We start from the raw sequence: 19,315 nt of genomic DNA, 5'->3' as shown, positions 1-19,315 counted from the left end.
TCATGCGTAACTCTTGACAGTGTAGGTTCTACATTATTTGTATAAACGATTAGATGCATAGAAGAGTATAAAACGCACTAAACGGATATTGCGATAATGTGTAATGTGCATGTAACAGGATATAAACTGATACCAAAATCATTACTTCCTGAAGTATTGTTTTTTCTGTAAAATGCGAATTTCCTGAGAGAAATTTCATAAATTCTTGAATTTTTCTTTTTATCGAGATATAAGTTCAAAAGACGCGTATATATATAATAATAGGAGACCGTTGATCAAAAAATTTGAGACGTATTTGATTGTGAATTTGTTGAATAAAAATAAAATTCTACCGATTTCTAATTCTTCTTCGTATAACAGTTATTCTTGAAGGTATTTACAGTTGGAACACCTAAAAATTTCGCTGACAATCGTCCAAACTGTTCTTAAACCTCTAGACAAAAGACAATGTGATGACTTCCTGATTCGATTACTTCATATCATACCTTATCAAGTTATCCTTCCTATCCTATTCCTTATCAAACACAGAGGGAGATGTATAGAGACTTTGAAAAACTACAAAAATATCACGTCACGCGAATTATGATATACTATTCGTGCATGTTTCTTATTGGAAAATTTTTTGGAAAATTGTGTGCACGGCCAAACCATTCACCGACCGTTACAGCTTGTTTTTTTATACTGGAAGTCTTCTGTGAAAATGTTCACTCAACGCCAGCAGATACGCAACCGATGCTGCATCTCGCATTCTCATACATATCAAGAGCGCAACTACGGTTGCCTATCTTCCGGCGTTCCACCGATACTTTCATAGAAATCTGCCGGCAGATTACAGCTACATTGTATTTCAATCTATCATCACGGGGTACGAAAATGTTACAACGTTTCAATTCAGCAAATTACCGCCGCCGCCGCTGCCGCTGCGCTTTGCACCCCATATTATTCCCTCCAGTGGCACAAAATTGTCCCTAATTGTCCACAAATCGGGCGAACTTAACTACCGCGACTACTATTATACCACTACGTCCGTTGGAGTCACCACCCTCAATTCGTACCGTTAAGTGTGGCACCGCGATCATTGAATGGGGATCCCCGAGGGGCGCGTATAAGGGCGCGAGAGCAAGGGCCAAGGGGCACCGGGGGTCTCTATCCATATGGAAACCATGGAATATGGATTCAATTACACCTCATTGTGTACCGATGTATATAAACAACGTTGTTTCCACAGCTGATAGAGCGCCCCGGTCACGCCTCGAGGGCCATTCCCGGTCGCGTTTTATCTCGTACACTATCGCTCGTACTCTAGCTGTAGCTCAGGACCTTGTGGGTTGGGTTTGCGTAAGCGTTTTACGATGAACTTGTGACCACCGCTAAATTTTACCGGCTGCCCGTCATCGGTCGGAATTCAAACTGCACGTGTCAGGATGTCGCGGAATAAATAAATGATGGTATATTTGTTTTCACCCATATTATTGCCTCATTGAAGGGTAGTTTTTAATTTCTGTAATGCGAAATCGCGTCCTTGCAAGGATATGCAGGAACGAATCGTTTCAGTTTGCCTTGTTCATAACTTGGTGTGGGTAAAGAAAAAAATGCTTGGAATTGACGTTCCTTGAAAATAATTGGAGAATTTTATATTATTGGTTTAAAATCCTACGGTTCTTTCAAATTTTCGTTGGTAAAACTGTCAGAGTTAGGTTCGTCCGTTTAAACCTTGACAAGCGTTTCCAAAACGGAAGTTTAAATCACACGCAATTCAAACAGTTACCAGGATTTCTTTCTTCGTGTGCTATCAAAGCAACTAATAATTTTTTTGTATTGAAATAGGATTCGGTTCAAAAGCGTATTGCATTATTCTGAACAGAAGGAACAACTTGAACGGAGTGTCTGCAAGATTGTCGAACATTGGATCTCCGTCTAATCTATTTTTGGCAAATGCATGCGCGAAAAAATACAGTTGTCAGGGTGTCACGACGACGGAGGCGTGTAAATTGAAATTCAAGGGTTGCACGGTCGTGGATAGGAAAGTCCGAGGGTCGGTTTAATCGGCTCCGACGGCGTGACGACGTTCTGATACGTCCGATATAATGCCTGAAAAATTAGCGAAGCATGGACCCGTAGCCGTCTAGATGACGGTGTGTGTGAGTGCGTTAAGGGACATATTATATACGCCTGCGATACCTGCGAGTGTGTGCATAGATGCGCAAACGCACTCGACACCCCGTTGTCGGCACTTTGGGGAGCCAATGCACCGCGTTACATTTCGCCTGCATGGCAACTTGTGTAGGGGTAGTTCTGAGGGGAAGGGAGTAAAACCGAGATAGAGAGAGAGAGAGGAAAAGAGAGAGGGAAATAGATCACTCGGGGTGTTGCATCCAGCCACTTGTGCTGATCCTCGCAGCTGGAGTGACGTACAAATAAAGTATTAATTCTCACCGCGTAGGAATAATGGGGGATAATAGAAAGCCTAGGAATAATAGCTGCGAGTCCGGTGATTTACACCGTTACATTCACGCGCAAAAATTTTGCGGAACATCGCAGCGAAGTGAGAAATAAAAACTTATCAAAATGTACTCATTATTGTGGTTATATTATTTTTTTGAAATTTTTATGTTTTTTGTTTACTACTTCCCACTTGTTACGTCCGCTACATCTTACAGTCTTTCCCATACTCTTACAGCTAATATATAACCCTGCATCGTCTTCTTATCATCATTTCACTGCTTCGGTTCCTATACAGGATCAGCAGAATACTTCCACTACTCCTGTGCAACTAACCAGTCCTTTGAATCCTTCTCCCATGTATTCTCACTCTCAAGTTATCTTTTATTCATCGAAAATCTAAATTCACCTCTGTTCCCTATTTCCTCCTTTACATCTTCTCATTTACTCTCAACATCTTTTGCAATAAATAAATTTATAATAATAATACAATCATCGGCCCCGTAACACACTGATGTGGCCGTCTGAAAATTTTTCATGTGAATTTTCAGAAAAGAAAAATATTTATTATTAATATAAATAAAAACATTTATATATATCGTACGAATTTAGTACGCTGAAATCAAAACTATCTCTGTCGCTAGGAAAAAGAAAAGGATTGAATTTCAAAATAAATGCATCTATATAATAATTGAAAGTTTGAGGGTGCGGAGAGCCGGTATGATGGCTTAACGCACGAAACATGAACTGAGCAAGAGACGGTCCCCCTCTTTGAAAAGGACCCTAAAAAAGGTAAAAATTAGGGCACGCAAATACCTGGGCAGCTGCACCACAGGGGTCCCAAAGTCCACCCCACTTGAATAGTGCAAACACGCTTTGGCGCTTGTGGCTTAGAGAACCCAAGGTTCGTTATAATGCAATTATTAAGGGCTTCGGATCGAAACGATTATCTCCTCCGCAAGAAGGAGGGTGGCTACCGCTTTTTTCGGTACCAAACCTGGACCGCATTTCAAACTCAACACCACGCGCTATATTGAGTTGGAAATGATTGAATGGCCGAACGTTTCGATTTAGAATATTTCAAATTTTTCTTTTACTGCCAATCTGCATCTTCGATGATGATCGGATTTCTTTTGTAAATAAGTCATGCGACCGTACAAATTTTTATTAGTGAAAAAACGCATACCGGTAATTTTTACAGGCTAATTTTTAAAGCGACCGTCGTTGCACTCACATCGCGGAGAGATCCGTTCATTTTTATCGCAATAAGGGGATCAAATTTGTTCAGGTATAGAATTTGATAAGATCACAGGATCAACTGCGGTGAATTCAGCGTAAAATCTCTCTAGCGAGCGGCAGATAACGCGTTAGAATTCAATTTTAAATCCTATTATGTCCACATACACGTATGTATGTATATATGTATTTAAGTTGTACCTACATTTCTGGATAGCAACGATCTTATCCGTGTTTCACATTGTTCCGACATCACGTGCATTTCGATTAAAATCTGTGTGGTTCCTCCAAGTACCCTGGAAATATGCACACATAGAGATTGCCGTGATCTACGAGTTGCATACAATAAGGGGCAGCGCACACCAGCTCCCTTGCTTTGTTAATTTGGAAGTTTCTAGTTTGACGCAGGTAAAAAGCGCGATAAACTTAGTTTTCTGATGTACCATATCGTTGTTGTCTTGGAATGTGGTTAATAATTGCGATAACCATAGTTTGTTACAAGTTAAAAAACAATCAGACTTTATTAAAAAAATTTTCCTTGGAAACACATATGGCATTTCATGTTTTTATTACAGAATAATAATTATTAATTATTATGTATACGAGGAGGCCAAAATTCATAATATTTGTGTTTTCTAGTAATTATTATTGAATAAATATCCACCAGTAGACAACGAAACAGAATAAGTCACTTGGTTTTCTAATATTTTGTTCAATAATTCTTAACATGCACAAATTAATTCAGACCGGCGCGCAGTAACGGAATTAAAAAGAGTTTTGGTCTGCTCTATACGATTTATACTTTATACATAAAATAAAACTAGCGTTTTACTTCGTCTATATTAGAATATTATAATATTTGTTTTTCCTCTGCTACTGAATATGGTACAATGCAATGTAGTGTTTCACTGATATACACTATACAATAAGCGTATAGCATCGGCATTCATCGAAAATAACTTGAATTTGTTTTTTTCTATTAAGATTACAATTCATTCACAGAATCGAGAATTGATCCGTGTGTTGACAAGTGCAAGAGCTTATTGTTAGTTAGTATCGGGCGAATGGTAATACATGGTAAAATGGAACAATTTCTTTTCCTAGCATGTTCTGAAAATCTGAAGGATACATCATGAATCAATTCTTCATGCTTTGATTTCATTACACAGACTTTCACCGAAAATTCATAGCCACAATTGTTAGATTATTTCTGCGAATGAACGGGCATTAAGTAGCTGCTTAGTTGTTGAACACCTATGGGTTACACATTACAAAATGACATGCGGGTATTATTATATATTGTAATAAATAAATACATGCTCGATGACATTGTGTTATAACTGTGAATACAGCTGATAATTCTCAGCTTGGTATTTTTATATCAAAACCTAATTTTGGTATATTTCTTTTTTTCTCTTCTTTTTAATTATTTTTATACATGCCTACCGATTAATTCATTAATCAATTAAATGTAATAAGATAGAAAAATTTGGCACGATTACTGTGAGAAAATATCATTGTTTTGTTGTATTTTTCTTTTTCTTTTTTCTTTTTTACTCTAGCCTATATAAAAATACGGCGATTCGGTGAAAATTGTTATTCTCTCGATTTTTCTTATTTCCCACTTTCTGTTTACAATTTTTATCTTTCTTTTCTCTTTAGCCCATTATGAAAAGTCGTACTTAGTATTACAAGGTATTGTAGAAATTCTTATACTATTTTTCATTCAAGACCGCACTGTTTGTTTATCATAATCTATACAATTAGAAATCTGTTCTGCACTTTTATCACTCGTTTGAAAGAGCAAAAAATTGTACTACTTTTCGAAGCCTTTAGAAAAATACCATTAGGACAGGCAAAATATGAAATTACATTTAAGGAAAGAAAGAAAACGCAAATATAATAATAAAATTAAGTTTGGGTTTAACAGTAAAATTAAGCAGATGAATCGGGAAACGGGGAAAAAAAAAAAAAAAAAACAAAAAACAACAACATGAAACGGATAACTGAACGAGTGATAAACATTGCAAGATAGTTGACAAATTGTTTCTCTCTACTAATTATGATGGTTATTATTACTATCGTTATTACATATTTCATTATAAAATTGAAGGAAGTAGAATAAACTAATTCCCTGAGTAATATTTAATTTTAGTCTGTTAGATCAGTGTTTCGTTCTATTAGCAATTTATGTATGATATACAAGTTGTGTGTATGATTTTTATACATGTAGGTCTCTGATTATTTCTAATTTTCAAATGCCCATTTATGCTTGTTTATAAAAGGTTTGTATTTGCCTTTTTCTATCAATTTTTGACATTAAAAACTCAAAACTTGTATCCAATTTTTATCTTTCTTTTCACCTTTTCTTTTCCATTCATTCAATACCATTCAAAGGGTTTGAAAATTCATTTCTTTTCATCGATTTAGAAATATGTGGTGTTTTTTTTTTTTTTTGCGATTTAGATGAAATATCGAGGGCAAATGATATTTTTACACAGGTGCTTACACACATCCTGTTTTAGAGGCAAAAAATAATTCATGATAAAAACAGAAACGAGAAGGTGATAAATTTTCTCCACAAGCAATGTGTAAAGTTATTCTATCAGGCTGTCATTAATTCGCTAATGAAATTTGCATGTGTAATAAATAGAGGTCTACTCAATCAATTTGTTTCAATGACGAAGAAGAATCAAAGAATTTGTAGTTCTTAGCGGATCTTTTGTTAAGAGAAGAGTTTGCTTTTTCTCAAAAATTGAAATGAATTCTCTCTATTACTTTATTACGATCATTGTAATCTGTTGCTCTCGGCATTGATAATAATCGGAATAAAGAATGATATGCGAAAAAAAAAAGGTTTGACAAAAATAATAAATTCAAAGAGTTATTTCATGTGTATACAATAAACTGAATCATCTGTAAATATAAAATGAGCTCACAGCTTGTGGCTTAGGTATATATACATGCGATCATTTTATTTTTAATAGGAAAAAAATGAATTCTAATTCTACTTGTCAATTAATACATCATTCAACGGATTATACTCTCGGTGAAGATACGAACCATATCCCAATAGAATGTTCTTAGAAATGAATGGAATATTATTTTTGAAATTGTTGGTTATTGTGCTCTTTATTGAGAAGCGATTTGAAACAAAATAAATAACGCAAAACAAGATGAGATGATTCGCAATTTTGAAAATGAATTTTCTAAGGGTAGTCCCTGGGATACCCTGGCTGATCGGTCTTTTTACGGCAGTCTATGTCACAATTGATTTGTTTTTTATTCATTAAGTAATAATAGGTAGTCAATCAACTAATGATAATTATAAAATAAAACTAATTCATGCTCGCTATAAATTTCTACGCTCACAAGAGCGTTGACCTATTTCAAAATTGGCGTTAATGGAAGGCAGTGTTTGTCATTTACATTATACAACTAAATATTAATTTTTATGGTTCACAATTAATTTTCGATACTGGTTTTGAAATAAGATAAAAAAAATTCATTCCAAATTTACAATATTGGGTGCAGTTTGTATGCGAGTTAAATTTAGCAAACGAATCTATTATACATACGTGAACAATTTTTTATTATATATTTCCAATCGTTATGTGGATCTTATAAATTCGGTTACGTAGTAGCTAGACATATTAAAGATTTATATGCGGCGGTTGAAAACAAAACGAAACCAAGAGAAAAGCCGAAATAATATAATAATACTTAAATAACAAAATGAAAGCAACGTGGAAATTGATTATTTTCCAACAGCTGTACATTAAATTTCAAATATATTTGTCGTTTAAATAGTTCATCAGATAATTTTGCTTGATTCTTTTAAATTTGAAATCACATACCAATTTTCATTAACGGACATTCAATTGTACGTGTGTGTAATTTAAAATGATTTATTATACAATTACTATCATTATTGCTATTTTTTAATTCTATTCATTTCCCCTTCTCCCCTTCACGATAAGTAAACTTACTTACGTTTCTAATATTTGTACATCTGTGGGATTTTTATTCATATTTAGTGTCAACTGTCAATTTTTGACACAACGCTATTTTAAGATTGTTTTGACATGCGAGAAAACTTCTTATACCAGCTTATACTTAAAAATTCATTAGTTCATAAGTATTGAAGACCTGTTTTTAGTTGTCATCTTCGAAAATTTTCAAATCGACAGAAAATATAAACCCTCATGAATGAAAGGACCAAAAAATTTTTTACTTTCTTTATCCCTATACAAACAAAAAACAGATCTGAGCGCTGTTGTCAAATAAATTTCATTCGAATCCTTTTGTAGCAATTAAAACACCCTAAAAATTAAAAATGTTATACCCTAAAATCAGCCTCTGATCAATCATAATATAGTGAATGACCCTTAGTTTATGTAGAAAACAAAGATGCTGAAGGATGTGCCTCTTTGATTTTATATATCATACGTACAAGGGAAAAAAATCGTACAACACCAATGCGAAAAATTCCGTGTATGCTAATGACATACGCGTGATACATTGTATAGTTTGAGAATTTCCCCGTCACATTTTAATGACGTTTTTCTTCTAATTCTGGTTATTAATCGTGTTTTAACAATAACATAAGATAGACGTAATAATTACAACAATCATTAATAATAATAACACACCCAAAGATAAAATCAGTTTTACATTCGTCATTGTTTTATTTTGTACATAAACCAAGAACGAGACTTGAGTCTTATTACCGCTCATACCAAAAATAATGAAACGCTAACGATTCCATCAAATTGGTATGAAGAAAATTTAACATGTTGATTTTTTTTTTTTCCATTTTCAATATTTTACCATCCTAAACTGACCATTTTATTTCTTTATAATTGTTTTTCCTGCTGCGTAGCATATGAAGAACATATAAAATAGCTGGTGCACTGCTCGCAAAAATAGAATTAAAAGCTATTGCGACATTAAATTTTGCAAGTTTTTAATTCAATATCTTTATCTCGCATACTAAAAGTGTTACTTACGGATCATTCCCCGTAAATGGGAATTCGTTCGTCAAAAATACAGACGTACAGAAATTTTTTCTGTACTGCCAAATTGGATTTTAATATAAACATATTCCTGAAATACGTATATATATCCTGAATAACGTGATTCGGTTGAAACGACTGTGGGAGAGTAATCATTTTTTTTCCCACAATTAAAATACGCTGATAACTATTAATTCTATTCTGTCTGGATGTGCAGTCGATTCTTTATTACCCGCAAGAATTTTTTCGCTGAAACGCATCGTTCAAAGACAATAATTGCGTGCATACGATACGTATCAATATATGAAGAATGAATGGAATAAAAGGAAAATTAATGCAAATTAATACCCTCGAATAAAAAGTTCAATGAATGTAAATCCTCTTCTAATTGCAAGTAAAATTCTGTCACAGGACACAGTTAACTTCCATTGAAGATGATTTAACAAGGACAAGATAGATATTCTCTCGAGGCAACTAAATTTTCGTGTTGCCTCAACCTCACGACTTGATTATACTTACATTCATAAAATTCACCTCATTCTCTTCTTTCCCGTATCAATACGTATACTGCCGATCTGTATATTAGTATAACTCCGAGCAGTTTACCGCTTATGATGAAAACGCGGCTCGCTAGCGCAAGGTGTAGCTTGAGATCTAGTTGAAGATGCAATGTTGTGCCCGTTCTGGGCTCGCACCTACCTTCAGCTGGGTTTGCCCGGAGGTCCGTGGCTGGTAGGCGCAGGTCCGTGTGAATGTATGTTGTGTATGCTTCCCGCTTGACTGCTAGCCAAGTTGGACATTGTTTGCTGGTACAGTGTGGGCATATAGTTGCTCGATGAAGGTGCCACGGATCTGAAAAAGGGCGCAAAATAGCACATGTTGAATTGTAGTAAAATTTATGGAGTTACAAAATACGTGACATACTACTCGGGCAATTGAAAATCTTACCTAGGTACACCTCGCAGAGGATCTGGTGTCACCGATGAATTTCGAACGACACCCGAGCTGTTTGCACTTGCAGGCGAAACGATATTGCTAGGTTGAGCTTGATGGTAACCAGTTCCTGCTGGACCATGCCTTTCACGAAAGAAAGAAAAACAACTGTACGTTACAAAGTGTTTTAAAATATATATCAAACCATTCGATAACTGAGGGCGGCCCGATATTTGTGATCAATTAATGTACATATCTCAATCAATTGCAAAAATTTGAAAATATGATTACAAAAGAAGATGCATTGTACCTGTATATTAATTTGGACAATTTTTACTTTCACAGTGGAAGCATAATGTTAACGATTCATCAAGATTTCAAGTTATTGTTGTGGTGATGACATTGTGGTGAGGTAATGTTCACAATGATTGAGTGTCTTGAATGAAATTACCTGATCGTTGGACTTGGTTGGGGAGGAACAAGTGAGCCTCTGTGTTGGTATTGTGTCAAGGAAGCAGCTGCAGGTGGGGAAGGGTCGGGTGGTAATCCGTTTTCCATGACAGTGGAATGCGAACTGGAACTTGAATGAGGTAAGTAGCTATTATTCACTCTGGCTTCACGGTTGACCCGAGAAACTGGGGCGGGTCCTCCTGGCTGGATATCCGAATGCGGAATATTCGAATGCGTCGGATTCACCGAAGGATGTATGTTGTTCACTATATGAAAAAGAGAATCTACCATAGTGAAACGAATACGAATATGCATTTGAGATACACCAGTCGAAATAAAGCTACCGAATTCCTTGTGTCGTTTATTTACCTGTATGTGTGTTTGGTTGTGTGGTCAGTGGAATAGCTAGCCGAGCATTCACTGCTAGCAGGTGATCTCTTCTTTGCAGCAGACTGTTGACATGCTCTTCCAACCTCAGATTTTCCGCTCGCAATTGATGTAAGCACGATAAAAGAGAGGCAACTGTGATTGAAAAAATTAGTGGTGAATTTGTGTGACAAACACACAAACAAAATTTGAAGATCTAGTGTAGTCGATCAACACTGCTAATGATTTAAAATAATTTTTAAATGCAAAAATAATAATTCAATAATTCATGGAGAGATACAGCAATAAAACTACAAGCTTATGTGCTGTACAATTGCATAGGTTAGTGTTGAAAGCAGCATATTAAAGTTTTAATTTCGTGCACAGGATAAAAAAAATCAGCAGAATAAATCACTTAGCTCTGTACAGAGATGGTTAAAAGTTTACAATAGCAGATGGGTATTTTTTTTTTTTTTTTTAGTTGTTATTTGCATACAGTCACTTATTTTGCCCCATCAACCACGCATTTGCAAAAAAAAGCGAAGCTAATGTTTTCTTGCCGTACACTTACTGTCAAAGTGCTGGGCCTGTTCCATGAGGAATTGACTGCCCTGTTCCCACTGCCTTTCGAGTAGTTGATCCAATGTCTGAGGAATTGCACCTCCACCCAACACATTGCCACCAGAACCGCCAGTATTTGGACCAGTGTTAGTTGCGAAAACGGACGATAAAGACGTTGTCGCGGGTGCAGATTGGTTGGATCTTACCTATATGTCAAATATTGTTGGTAATGAAAATGCGAGTTCTTTTGACCGCGAGTAATAAATAATTGTTGATGATTACAGAAGAGGGGGAAAAAAAAATAAAAAATCAAAATCAAAAACTTTACGGATGAATGGATAAAGAAAAACGTTTTTAACACATATAATGAAACGAGCACTCACAGAGGCAATGACATGACTGTGTAACTGTGGTCCAACCAAGCTGCTCGTAGGATTATTAGCTTCGGTGAAAATCGAGTGAGCCTCTAGTTCTTGGGTGAGAGTGTCAGACATTTTTTGTGCCATTGTAGAAGTGGGATTCAATTGATTCCCAAGCATATGTGGTGCACTGATACCATTTTGGAACCTATTAATCAGAAGCAAATGTTCCAGAATTAGAAAAATGATCATGTAACTCAAATTTTTATGCTACGTTGTCTGGAAATTACGTAAAAATGATTATTGCTGGTTCTATAACATCTTTCAAATTATCAAAACCGAATGTATAAAAACTGAAATTTTACTCACAATTTTACATCTTTTTCATCCTTAGTACTGTTCGCCATGGCTGTCGGAGTGGAACTTGACGTGGAAGGTGTTGGTGTGGTAGAAGCTCCTCCAGCGCTTTTGCGCTTTCGTCGAACAGGTCCAGAGTTGCTCATGCTTTCCGAACCAGGGCTGCTAGGTGGTGAATCTTTGACAGTAGGTCCCATCCCTGAACCAGTTCCGACACTGCTGAAGTGACCGACTGCTTGGCTGGGCCCTTGAATTATGGATGGTACTGGGGCCACGGTTATCAGCGGTGGTGGCGTTGGATGATTACTTCGACTTCCGCGTTTAGTTGTGCTGACTATACTATTGGGAAGGGTTGTTGATATTGTCGTTGTTGTTAGTGGCGGTGGCGGAACCGGCTGACTGCTCGAAGTGCCGCCCCGTTTCGGCTTCCGCAGTTTATCCGGCTTGTCCGACGAGTGTGACCTGAAAAAACGAAACTTTGAATCATTATTATTGGATTTCCATACCCTGAGAGAACGCAACGCTTAATTGACAACTGGGAAATACTGAGGAATGTGCTTTCATCACAAGCTATGAAAAGGATAAGTAGATCTCTGATCTACTGGAAAAAAAATTTCTATTAATAAGGCCTCATCTTTTTACCACCGCCAATATGATTAAGAATGAAAAAAGATAGAAAAATAAAACGGACAAATATTTGATAATTTACGGAGTGTTGGTAAAGTGACATTTGCAGGTTGATTGTGGGATAGTAATTGTGGAGGGGTGTGTATTTACAGCCTAGTACGATCTCATTTGTAAATAATGATCGAACATAACCTTGAAAAGGGTGATATTTGATACACGATTAAAAGCGGAAATAGACGTTGAAGAGTAGTCAGCTAGCCGATCTGGTAATAATACGATTTTTCCAAATGTAGGGGGACTATCAGGGCGGTTTAATTTCTATTTTTATGAAAATCCATAGCAGTGGCATGACCTGAAGTGAACTACTGTGCCCGATATACGTACAAAGGCCGTACTACTGTTATAAACAGTTGATTTTTATGTCAGTAAAACTGATTTTTAACGTAAGTGTGAAAAGATATGGGTTCCGAAATATGACTCACACTTGCGGAATGAACTTCTTCATATGATATAACGTTTTATTTCACTATAAATCACCGATATTCTCAATCGAATCCAGATATTATTGCACTTAAATGAGGTTAGAACAACCTGCTTCTTGTTTACCCCTCACACCGGCCATTTTGAACGCGGCTATCGAACTCGAATAACGTCCATGACGTCGATATCATCCCTGTTTTGTTCAGCGGTTCGATCTTGCGCGAAAAAAATTCAAATAATGCATCATTCGCAAACGGATTGGCTGAAAATTCACAGATAAACAATGACCTACCAGTTTTCCATACTTTGCTGAAACTTCTAGGACGAATAAAAAAGCCTCCCGCATTGATCATGCACGCAATTTCTTTTATCTTACAATTGAAAAAAAGTTGAATTTTTTTTTTCAAATTTGTAAACATCTGGTCTGAGAACATCCATCGGAGTTATGAAAGATAATCTCAGCATCACAAAAAAGAGCGAATATTTCATATCTAATACTTTTGAATTTCTGTTGATTGATTATATTTTGGCTTGAAATAGAGCTCACGCTATATCATTGACAAATAATTTCCTGAATCGGCTGAGAATAACTGTAGTTACATTTACAGTGAAACTTTTATTAATAGACACCTCCCGACAACAGATTCCTCTTTACAACGGGCAACCTAAAAATCTCCAGAAGTATACAATGTACACCTTAATATTGTTCTGAATAGCGGACACTCCTTAATAACGGACAATATTTTCAGTCCCAAAGATATGTCCGCTATTGGGATGTTTCACTGTAACTGAAGTATAACACATTTTTTTGGGCTTAGGATGAGTGATGAAACTATGCTGGTTTCCTAGTTGCTGTTTTAAACAGCAGGTATCAGCTGCATCTTTCAACATGTTGATGGTCAATAAAAATGTACATTAATTGTTTTTGTATATGATTTTTTTGACCTCGACAATGACGAATAAATATTTGTTTCTTGGATTGAAGGTCAATGAAAACAAACGTCAATTTGTTAACGTTTCGTCCCAGGTGGGGGCCCTCCTCAGAACGAATTTTTTTTAATATGATAATCTCGTGCGAGCAATTTTTTGGATAATAAAGCATGATGTGGAACATGCCAATGACACAGAATTACAGAATACAATTTTAAAATACACTGTTACATTATACGGTGCAATACGGAACTCCCAAGCACACATCGTGGAACAAGATTACCGGCAAGGAAGGAAAGAGCTTTTCTTCTAGTCCGACCATTGTTGTGTCAACATCTCTAACGGTCATCTAATTTCAATTTCTTTCCTTCCTTGCCAGTAATCTTGTTCCACGATGTGTGTTTGGGAGTTCCGTATTACACCGTATAATGTAACAGTGTATTTTAAAATTGTATTCTGTAATTCTGTGTCATCGGCATGTTCCATATCATGCTTTATTATCCAAAAAATTCTCGCACCAGATTATCATATTAAAAAAAATTCGTTCTGAGGAGGGCCCCCACCCGGGCCGAAACGTTAACAAATTGACGTTTGTTTTCATTGACCTTCATATCCAAGAAACAAATATTTATTACTAATTGTTTTTCTCTGTAACGCCATGTAAAATATTGAATAAAATAATCGTGGTTAATCATGGAACCAGATAATTTCCGTTGAAAATATCGAACTTATAATACCCGGTATAATAGTACTTCAAAACTTGGAGGAAAACTTGAAATTTTTTTGATATGCAGTAAATATTAACGCTTTTTCATTCTAGACTCACCGTGATCTCTTGTTTGGCATGTCGTCAGCTGGAATTGGACTTCGTTTGGAATCATTGGTAGCAGCTGTAGTGACTACACTTTGCTGTATTTGCTGGTAGAGGGTGGGAGCGTTTGTAACAACACTCTGAACGGAGCTGGGAAGAGAAGTCGCCGTCAACGGCACAGAGACAACAATGCTGTTGGAAGTTGTGGTAGGTGACTGAGCAGGAACTGAAGGTTGAGCTTGAGTGATCAATGTTATAACTGGTGTTGTTGTTGTAGTCTCAGTTGTGATTGGAGGATGCAAGGATGATTGTGCCGGCGGACTCTCTATTTTCGACTGTAAAATATGACTCTGTCAGTGAATGGTATATATTCAACGCGAAATGCTATGGCTCCGTTATTTTGAGATAGAAATTTGTCATGCAAAATGCCCACTTTGAACGTGAAAAAAGGTAAGAGGAATTTACCTTTTTTGTTTTTTCAGGATCGGTGGTTGTACTCAGACTGGTAGCTTCGGTAACGGTTGGTAGAACAATGTTAGTGTTAATAGTTTGCTGAAGGACTGAACTAACAGCGACAACAACCGAACCACTTGCCTCGGAACTAACGGAATGATTTGAATTTTCATTTCCAATAACAGTCGGTGTTCGGGCGCCGGTTTTTCTCTTTTTGTTCACATGGCTAGAGGCCTTACCGGACGTGGAGGAACTGGATTTGGACAGGCTGCTGCTTTTGTGAATCACATTTGAATTAGATCCAGACTTTGCAGTAACGTTCTCGTGCCCAAAAACACTCTCCGACTGAGTGACAACGGTCTCTACGAAATTTGAGGTGGTGAATTTACTTGTGTTGGAAGAATTTTCTTTAGGCGTATTACGACCACTTCCACTTTTTTCGTCGGCATTTCCATTTATTTCTAAGCTAGGACTAGCGCTTGATTTACTCTTTGAACTAGACGACGACGACGACGCCGCGTTCATCTTTGAGTTTGAACTCTTGCGCTTACCGCTGCTCGACGTTTTTACAGGTGTTTCAGCCTCTTTTTCGGGCGACGAATCCGAAGAACCGTTGTCTGCTGGGATTGGTTTATATGGAGGAATTGTTTTAACGTTACCCCCTTTTTTCTGTAATTCGACAGTATGATTATTCAATTTATTTACTAAATCAATTACAGGACTCTAAAAAGCAGAAAAATACATTAATTACATTCAATAATCGTAATCACTTTTTCTCAATGATAATTAAAAATCATTTTCAACTGTGCCAATCATACTGTCAATGCAAAAATACTAACGAACTGAGTAACATATGAACACAAGCTATCGAAATTGATTGAAACAATTCGTACGGAATCATTTTGCTAAAATTGAATAATCTTCAATTCTATAACAGCACCGACAACATTCGGAATACTCACCAGTTTTGAATAATGATGCTGACAATAACCGCAGTATTTTACGTTGTCCAAATAATTACCAGCTTCTTCGCAAAGCAGTCCCAGAGCCTGAGCACAAGTAACATGAAATTGTTGTCTGCAACCTGCTTTGTTACATTGCATACAAGCTCCCACATTAGCCCTGCCGCCTCTGCCTTGTTCCTCACAGATGTAACATGTCTGAGGACATAGGATAAATTTGTAACATGGGCAACACCCTTATTCTTGAAAAACGAACATCGTGGATGTGATAGCGATAGTGAAATGAATACAGAAGAATTGAGAAAATAGGAAAATGATTGACAAAATAACATTTTGACACGATCAATCATTTTTAAATTAGTATTCGGATGACGCATGGTTTATTTACCTTACTGAATCGCTCCGATGGTATCAATTGCAGGATAATTGGCTCCATCGTTGTAACGTTGCCAAATCTGACCTCAGGTATGTAAAGAGCACACACAACGTGCGCCCAGCCCGCCTGATCCGTTCTCTTGAGAGCTCCATCCCTGCTTGGGCACAGCTCGCAGCGCTGCTCCAACATTTTGCATCACAACCACACAATTACTACAACCTACCTCTGCCTAGTCTACGTTTACCATTAAAAATAAGTCCCATCTAATGCACGGTTATAAGTCATTTTTTTAATTAGTATAGGCACATCGTTGGATTGAAAGGTGAAAAATACAAAGGTAATGAAAAACAGGGAACTTGAAGAACCTTTTTTCGTTGTACATATTGCTTAGAATTTATAATTACTGATTTTCTTGTTTGCCTATTTTTAGATGCTGCTTCATTTCCTTTCAACATTTACCTCAGCAAAGTTATATAACACAAAAGAAAATTACTATAGTCAAGCGTCTTTAGAACCTTGACACAAATTTACACATATGCAAGTTTCTTTCATGACTGCAAAAGGTTGAACAACTTATGCAACAACTGGTATTCGTTAAATGCATCATCTTCTGCTATCCTTAAAAATAATTTAAGTCAAAATGTTCATCGAATGAAGGAAGTTTCGATCAATGTGAGAACTCTTTTTAACGTATTAAAAATCTTGAATAATTCCAGTATCACTCACTGATGAAAGTAACTTACCACCCGTGCGCTACGTTCCTGCGATTCACATTTTCTGCAATACCATGGGCCAGTTGGTACCGTAACAATCCCATAACAAGCTGCAAAGCATTGATACAGATTTTAATTGTCTAATTCATGGTAAATGAAGATCATACATATTTCATCATACGTATTGTTAAGGAAAAATAATGACTGAATAATTTAATCTCAAAATGTTTAGATGAATAACAACGAAATATTCAATTTCTGCTTGCTTGTTGTTCTCAAAATGCACAGGTCACACAATGCTTCGTATCATATTCCTTTACAGCTATTTAGAGTGGAGAGAATGTAACGTGAACCTTTGATGTGGCGGTTAAATCACAGAGGAGGTCTTTTTAATGACTGTAGAACAAGGAGATGATACAGCAGATGGTGAGAATAAAACTCAAGTAATAATAATTGATATATAAAGCAAATGTGTTTTTCTACCGATACCGTTGTAACCTTTAACAACTTTTCGTATCATTTGAGGGCTGCTATTAAAGTTAAAGAGGCCATATTTTAAAAAGATATTGATCTAATTATACAGTTTACTGCAAGTGGGAACGAATATGAATCGCTGGTTTATTTTCTTGTCAACGTTTTAACGTTCATCGCGTACCATCGAAACAAAGAGTTTTAGGAAAGTACAAAATAGGTCTCATTGCGTGAGGGTTGATTAGAGTGGAAGGATCATTTCATCATTTCAGAACTTGATCTAACCTCTTCGATAAAACCAAGTTGCCTAAAGTTGTTTCGTTTCATTCTGACGTATCATAGAGTCGGCTGAAATTTTAATCATACAATAAGAGAAGAGCAGTCTCGAGACCTGCGGGGGGGAAGCAATTCCAAACTCCTGATTTCCACTAGGTTAAGAAACAGGGATTATGAGGAGTTGGACCAGGAGGTGGGCGGGTGGGGGAAGAGGAGGGGAGCTGAGGGGGCGATAATACAGATGCGTGTTATACCTTGATGTACGGCGACCGTGCACCCCTGGCCATCACAATAAACCAACGGATTCTCCGTCCAACCCCTCTCGTCCGAACATACGCAGCAACCTCCAAGCATCTCCTTCATGCTGCGGTACAGATCTCGTGAGCTACACCAGCCGAACTCGCCTTTTCGTATCGCTTCGTAAACGGAGCATCGTGTTTTGTGGTATCGGGAATTAACCGCATGCACACGATTGCACTATTTTTTTCTTATCACTCTATTGGGTATTGTTACCGAGCTGCGGGCCGATATTACCAGCGGCTATTCGGGGCTGGGATAATTGATTCTTTTCGATAACATTCGATCGTCCTGACGACCGTTTTAACAACCGAGCCACGCGAATTATTTATTTACTCTTCGTACTCTCTATTTATCTCACTATGCGGCCATTTTATTTTGTTGTTGCGCAGCAAGCGCATGCGCAATCCCGCGCGTAACAAAAATGCATCATGGGTCATGGACCATTGGGCAATGCTAGTGACTCTCTAATCAAAGAGACTGGCGAATAGGGGCTTAGGTTTTCATTGGTGTCGACATGTTTAATCACAACCAGCAAGGGGAAAGGCTTCGACAATTCTTAACCTTTTTAATTTAATACAGCAGCCAACAATGGCTACAGTCTCAAATCATGTCGAATAACGGTCGGAAAATAGGTATGCGTTCTTCGAAGTATACAAATAGTGCTATGTTATGATAGTCAACTTTGTCGGTCACATTGGGCGCTTCTTTTAACGTCAATTTTCTGACACAACACGACGCTAAGTGATTTCATTAGGTTATTGCGTTCGATCCGAATAATGAAATCACGTAGCGTCGATTTGTGTTAGAAAATTGACGTAAAATGAACGCGCGCGTTAAAAAATGTCAACTTAAGACATTATTTTTAAAGGTTAGAATTATTTCGAAATACATTTTCATCAGCCTGAATTTTTCAGTTGGTTCCAAAAAATCGAGAAACCGTGATGTCTTTCATTTGTGTGTGATGGAAGAATTCGAAAACGGTTACTTCTGGACAAATTTTGGTGACCATTACTCGGCGGGTAAGTAGGCTTCAGGTTTGTGGTATTCAAATTTACGCCTGACGTTGCGGGCGACAGCAATCCGTAAACACAGCCGACACTTGCTCGGCTCTGGTCCCAACCGTCTATCGAAACATGCAGCGGCGATCCGATTCTGCACGGCGCGGCGTCATTCGCATATAAGAACTGTTAACCCTGG

The 19,315-nt window shown here is 37.0% G+C and overlaps 1 protein-coding gene and 1 long non-coding RNA gene across 7 annotated transcripts; one reads left to right on the top strand and one right to left on the bottom strand.

Annotated features, from left to right (window-relative positions):
- Positions 1-6,061: 6,061 nt before the first annotated feature.
- Positions 6,062-18,483, bottom strand: LOC107221558 (protein AF-10). Of its 5 annotated transcripts, XM_046736891.1 has the most exons (14): positions 18,073-18,483; positions 17,102-17,181; positions 16,371-16,541; positions 15,983-16,180; positions 15,572-15,689; positions 15,033-15,382; positions 14,583-14,902; positions 11,732-12,181; positions 11,387-11,570; positions 11,014-11,209; positions 10,446-10,598; positions 10,078-10,360; positions 9,642-9,770; positions 6,062-9,545 (listed from the first exon to the last, which is right to left on the bottom strand). In XM_046736891.1, the coding sequence occupies exons 1-14, from the start codon at positions 18,179-18,181 to the stop codon at positions 9,395-9,397; spliced, it is 2,892 nt and encodes a 963-aa protein (XP_046592847.1). In that variant the 5' UTR covers positions 18,182-18,483; the 3' UTR covers positions 6,062-9,394. The 5 variants fall into 5 exon arrangements, with proteins under 5 accessions (XP_046592847.1, XP_046592844.1, XP_046592846.1 ...); XM_046736888.1 differs by having other exon boundaries at positions 15,033-15,689; XM_046736890.1 differs by having other exon boundaries at positions 10,078-10,342; positions 15,033-15,689.
- Positions 16,537-17,579, top strand: LOC124293916. 2 transcript variants are annotated; one of them, XR_006903790.1, is made up of 3 exons: positions 16,537-16,695; positions 16,789-17,030; positions 17,394-17,579. It is a non-coding gene; the product is annotated as an uncharacterized LOC124293916 (long non-coding RNA). The 2 variants fall into 2 exon arrangements; XR_006903789.1 differs by having other exon boundaries at positions 16,789-17,221.
- Positions 18,484-19,315: the final 832 nt, after the last annotated feature.

The sequence above is a fragment of the Neodiprion lecontei genome, chromosome 4 (assembly GCF_021901455.1).
Source record: "Neodiprion lecontei isolate iyNeoLeco1 chromosome 4, iyNeoLeco1.1, whole genome shotgun sequence".
NCBI classification, from domain to species: Eukaryota; Metazoa; Arthropoda; class Insecta; order Hymenoptera; family Diprionidae; genus Neodiprion; species Neodiprion lecontei.
The sequence above is the reverse complement of the archived record's forward strand: the minus strand, read 5'-3'. Positions and strand labels throughout refer to the sequence as shown.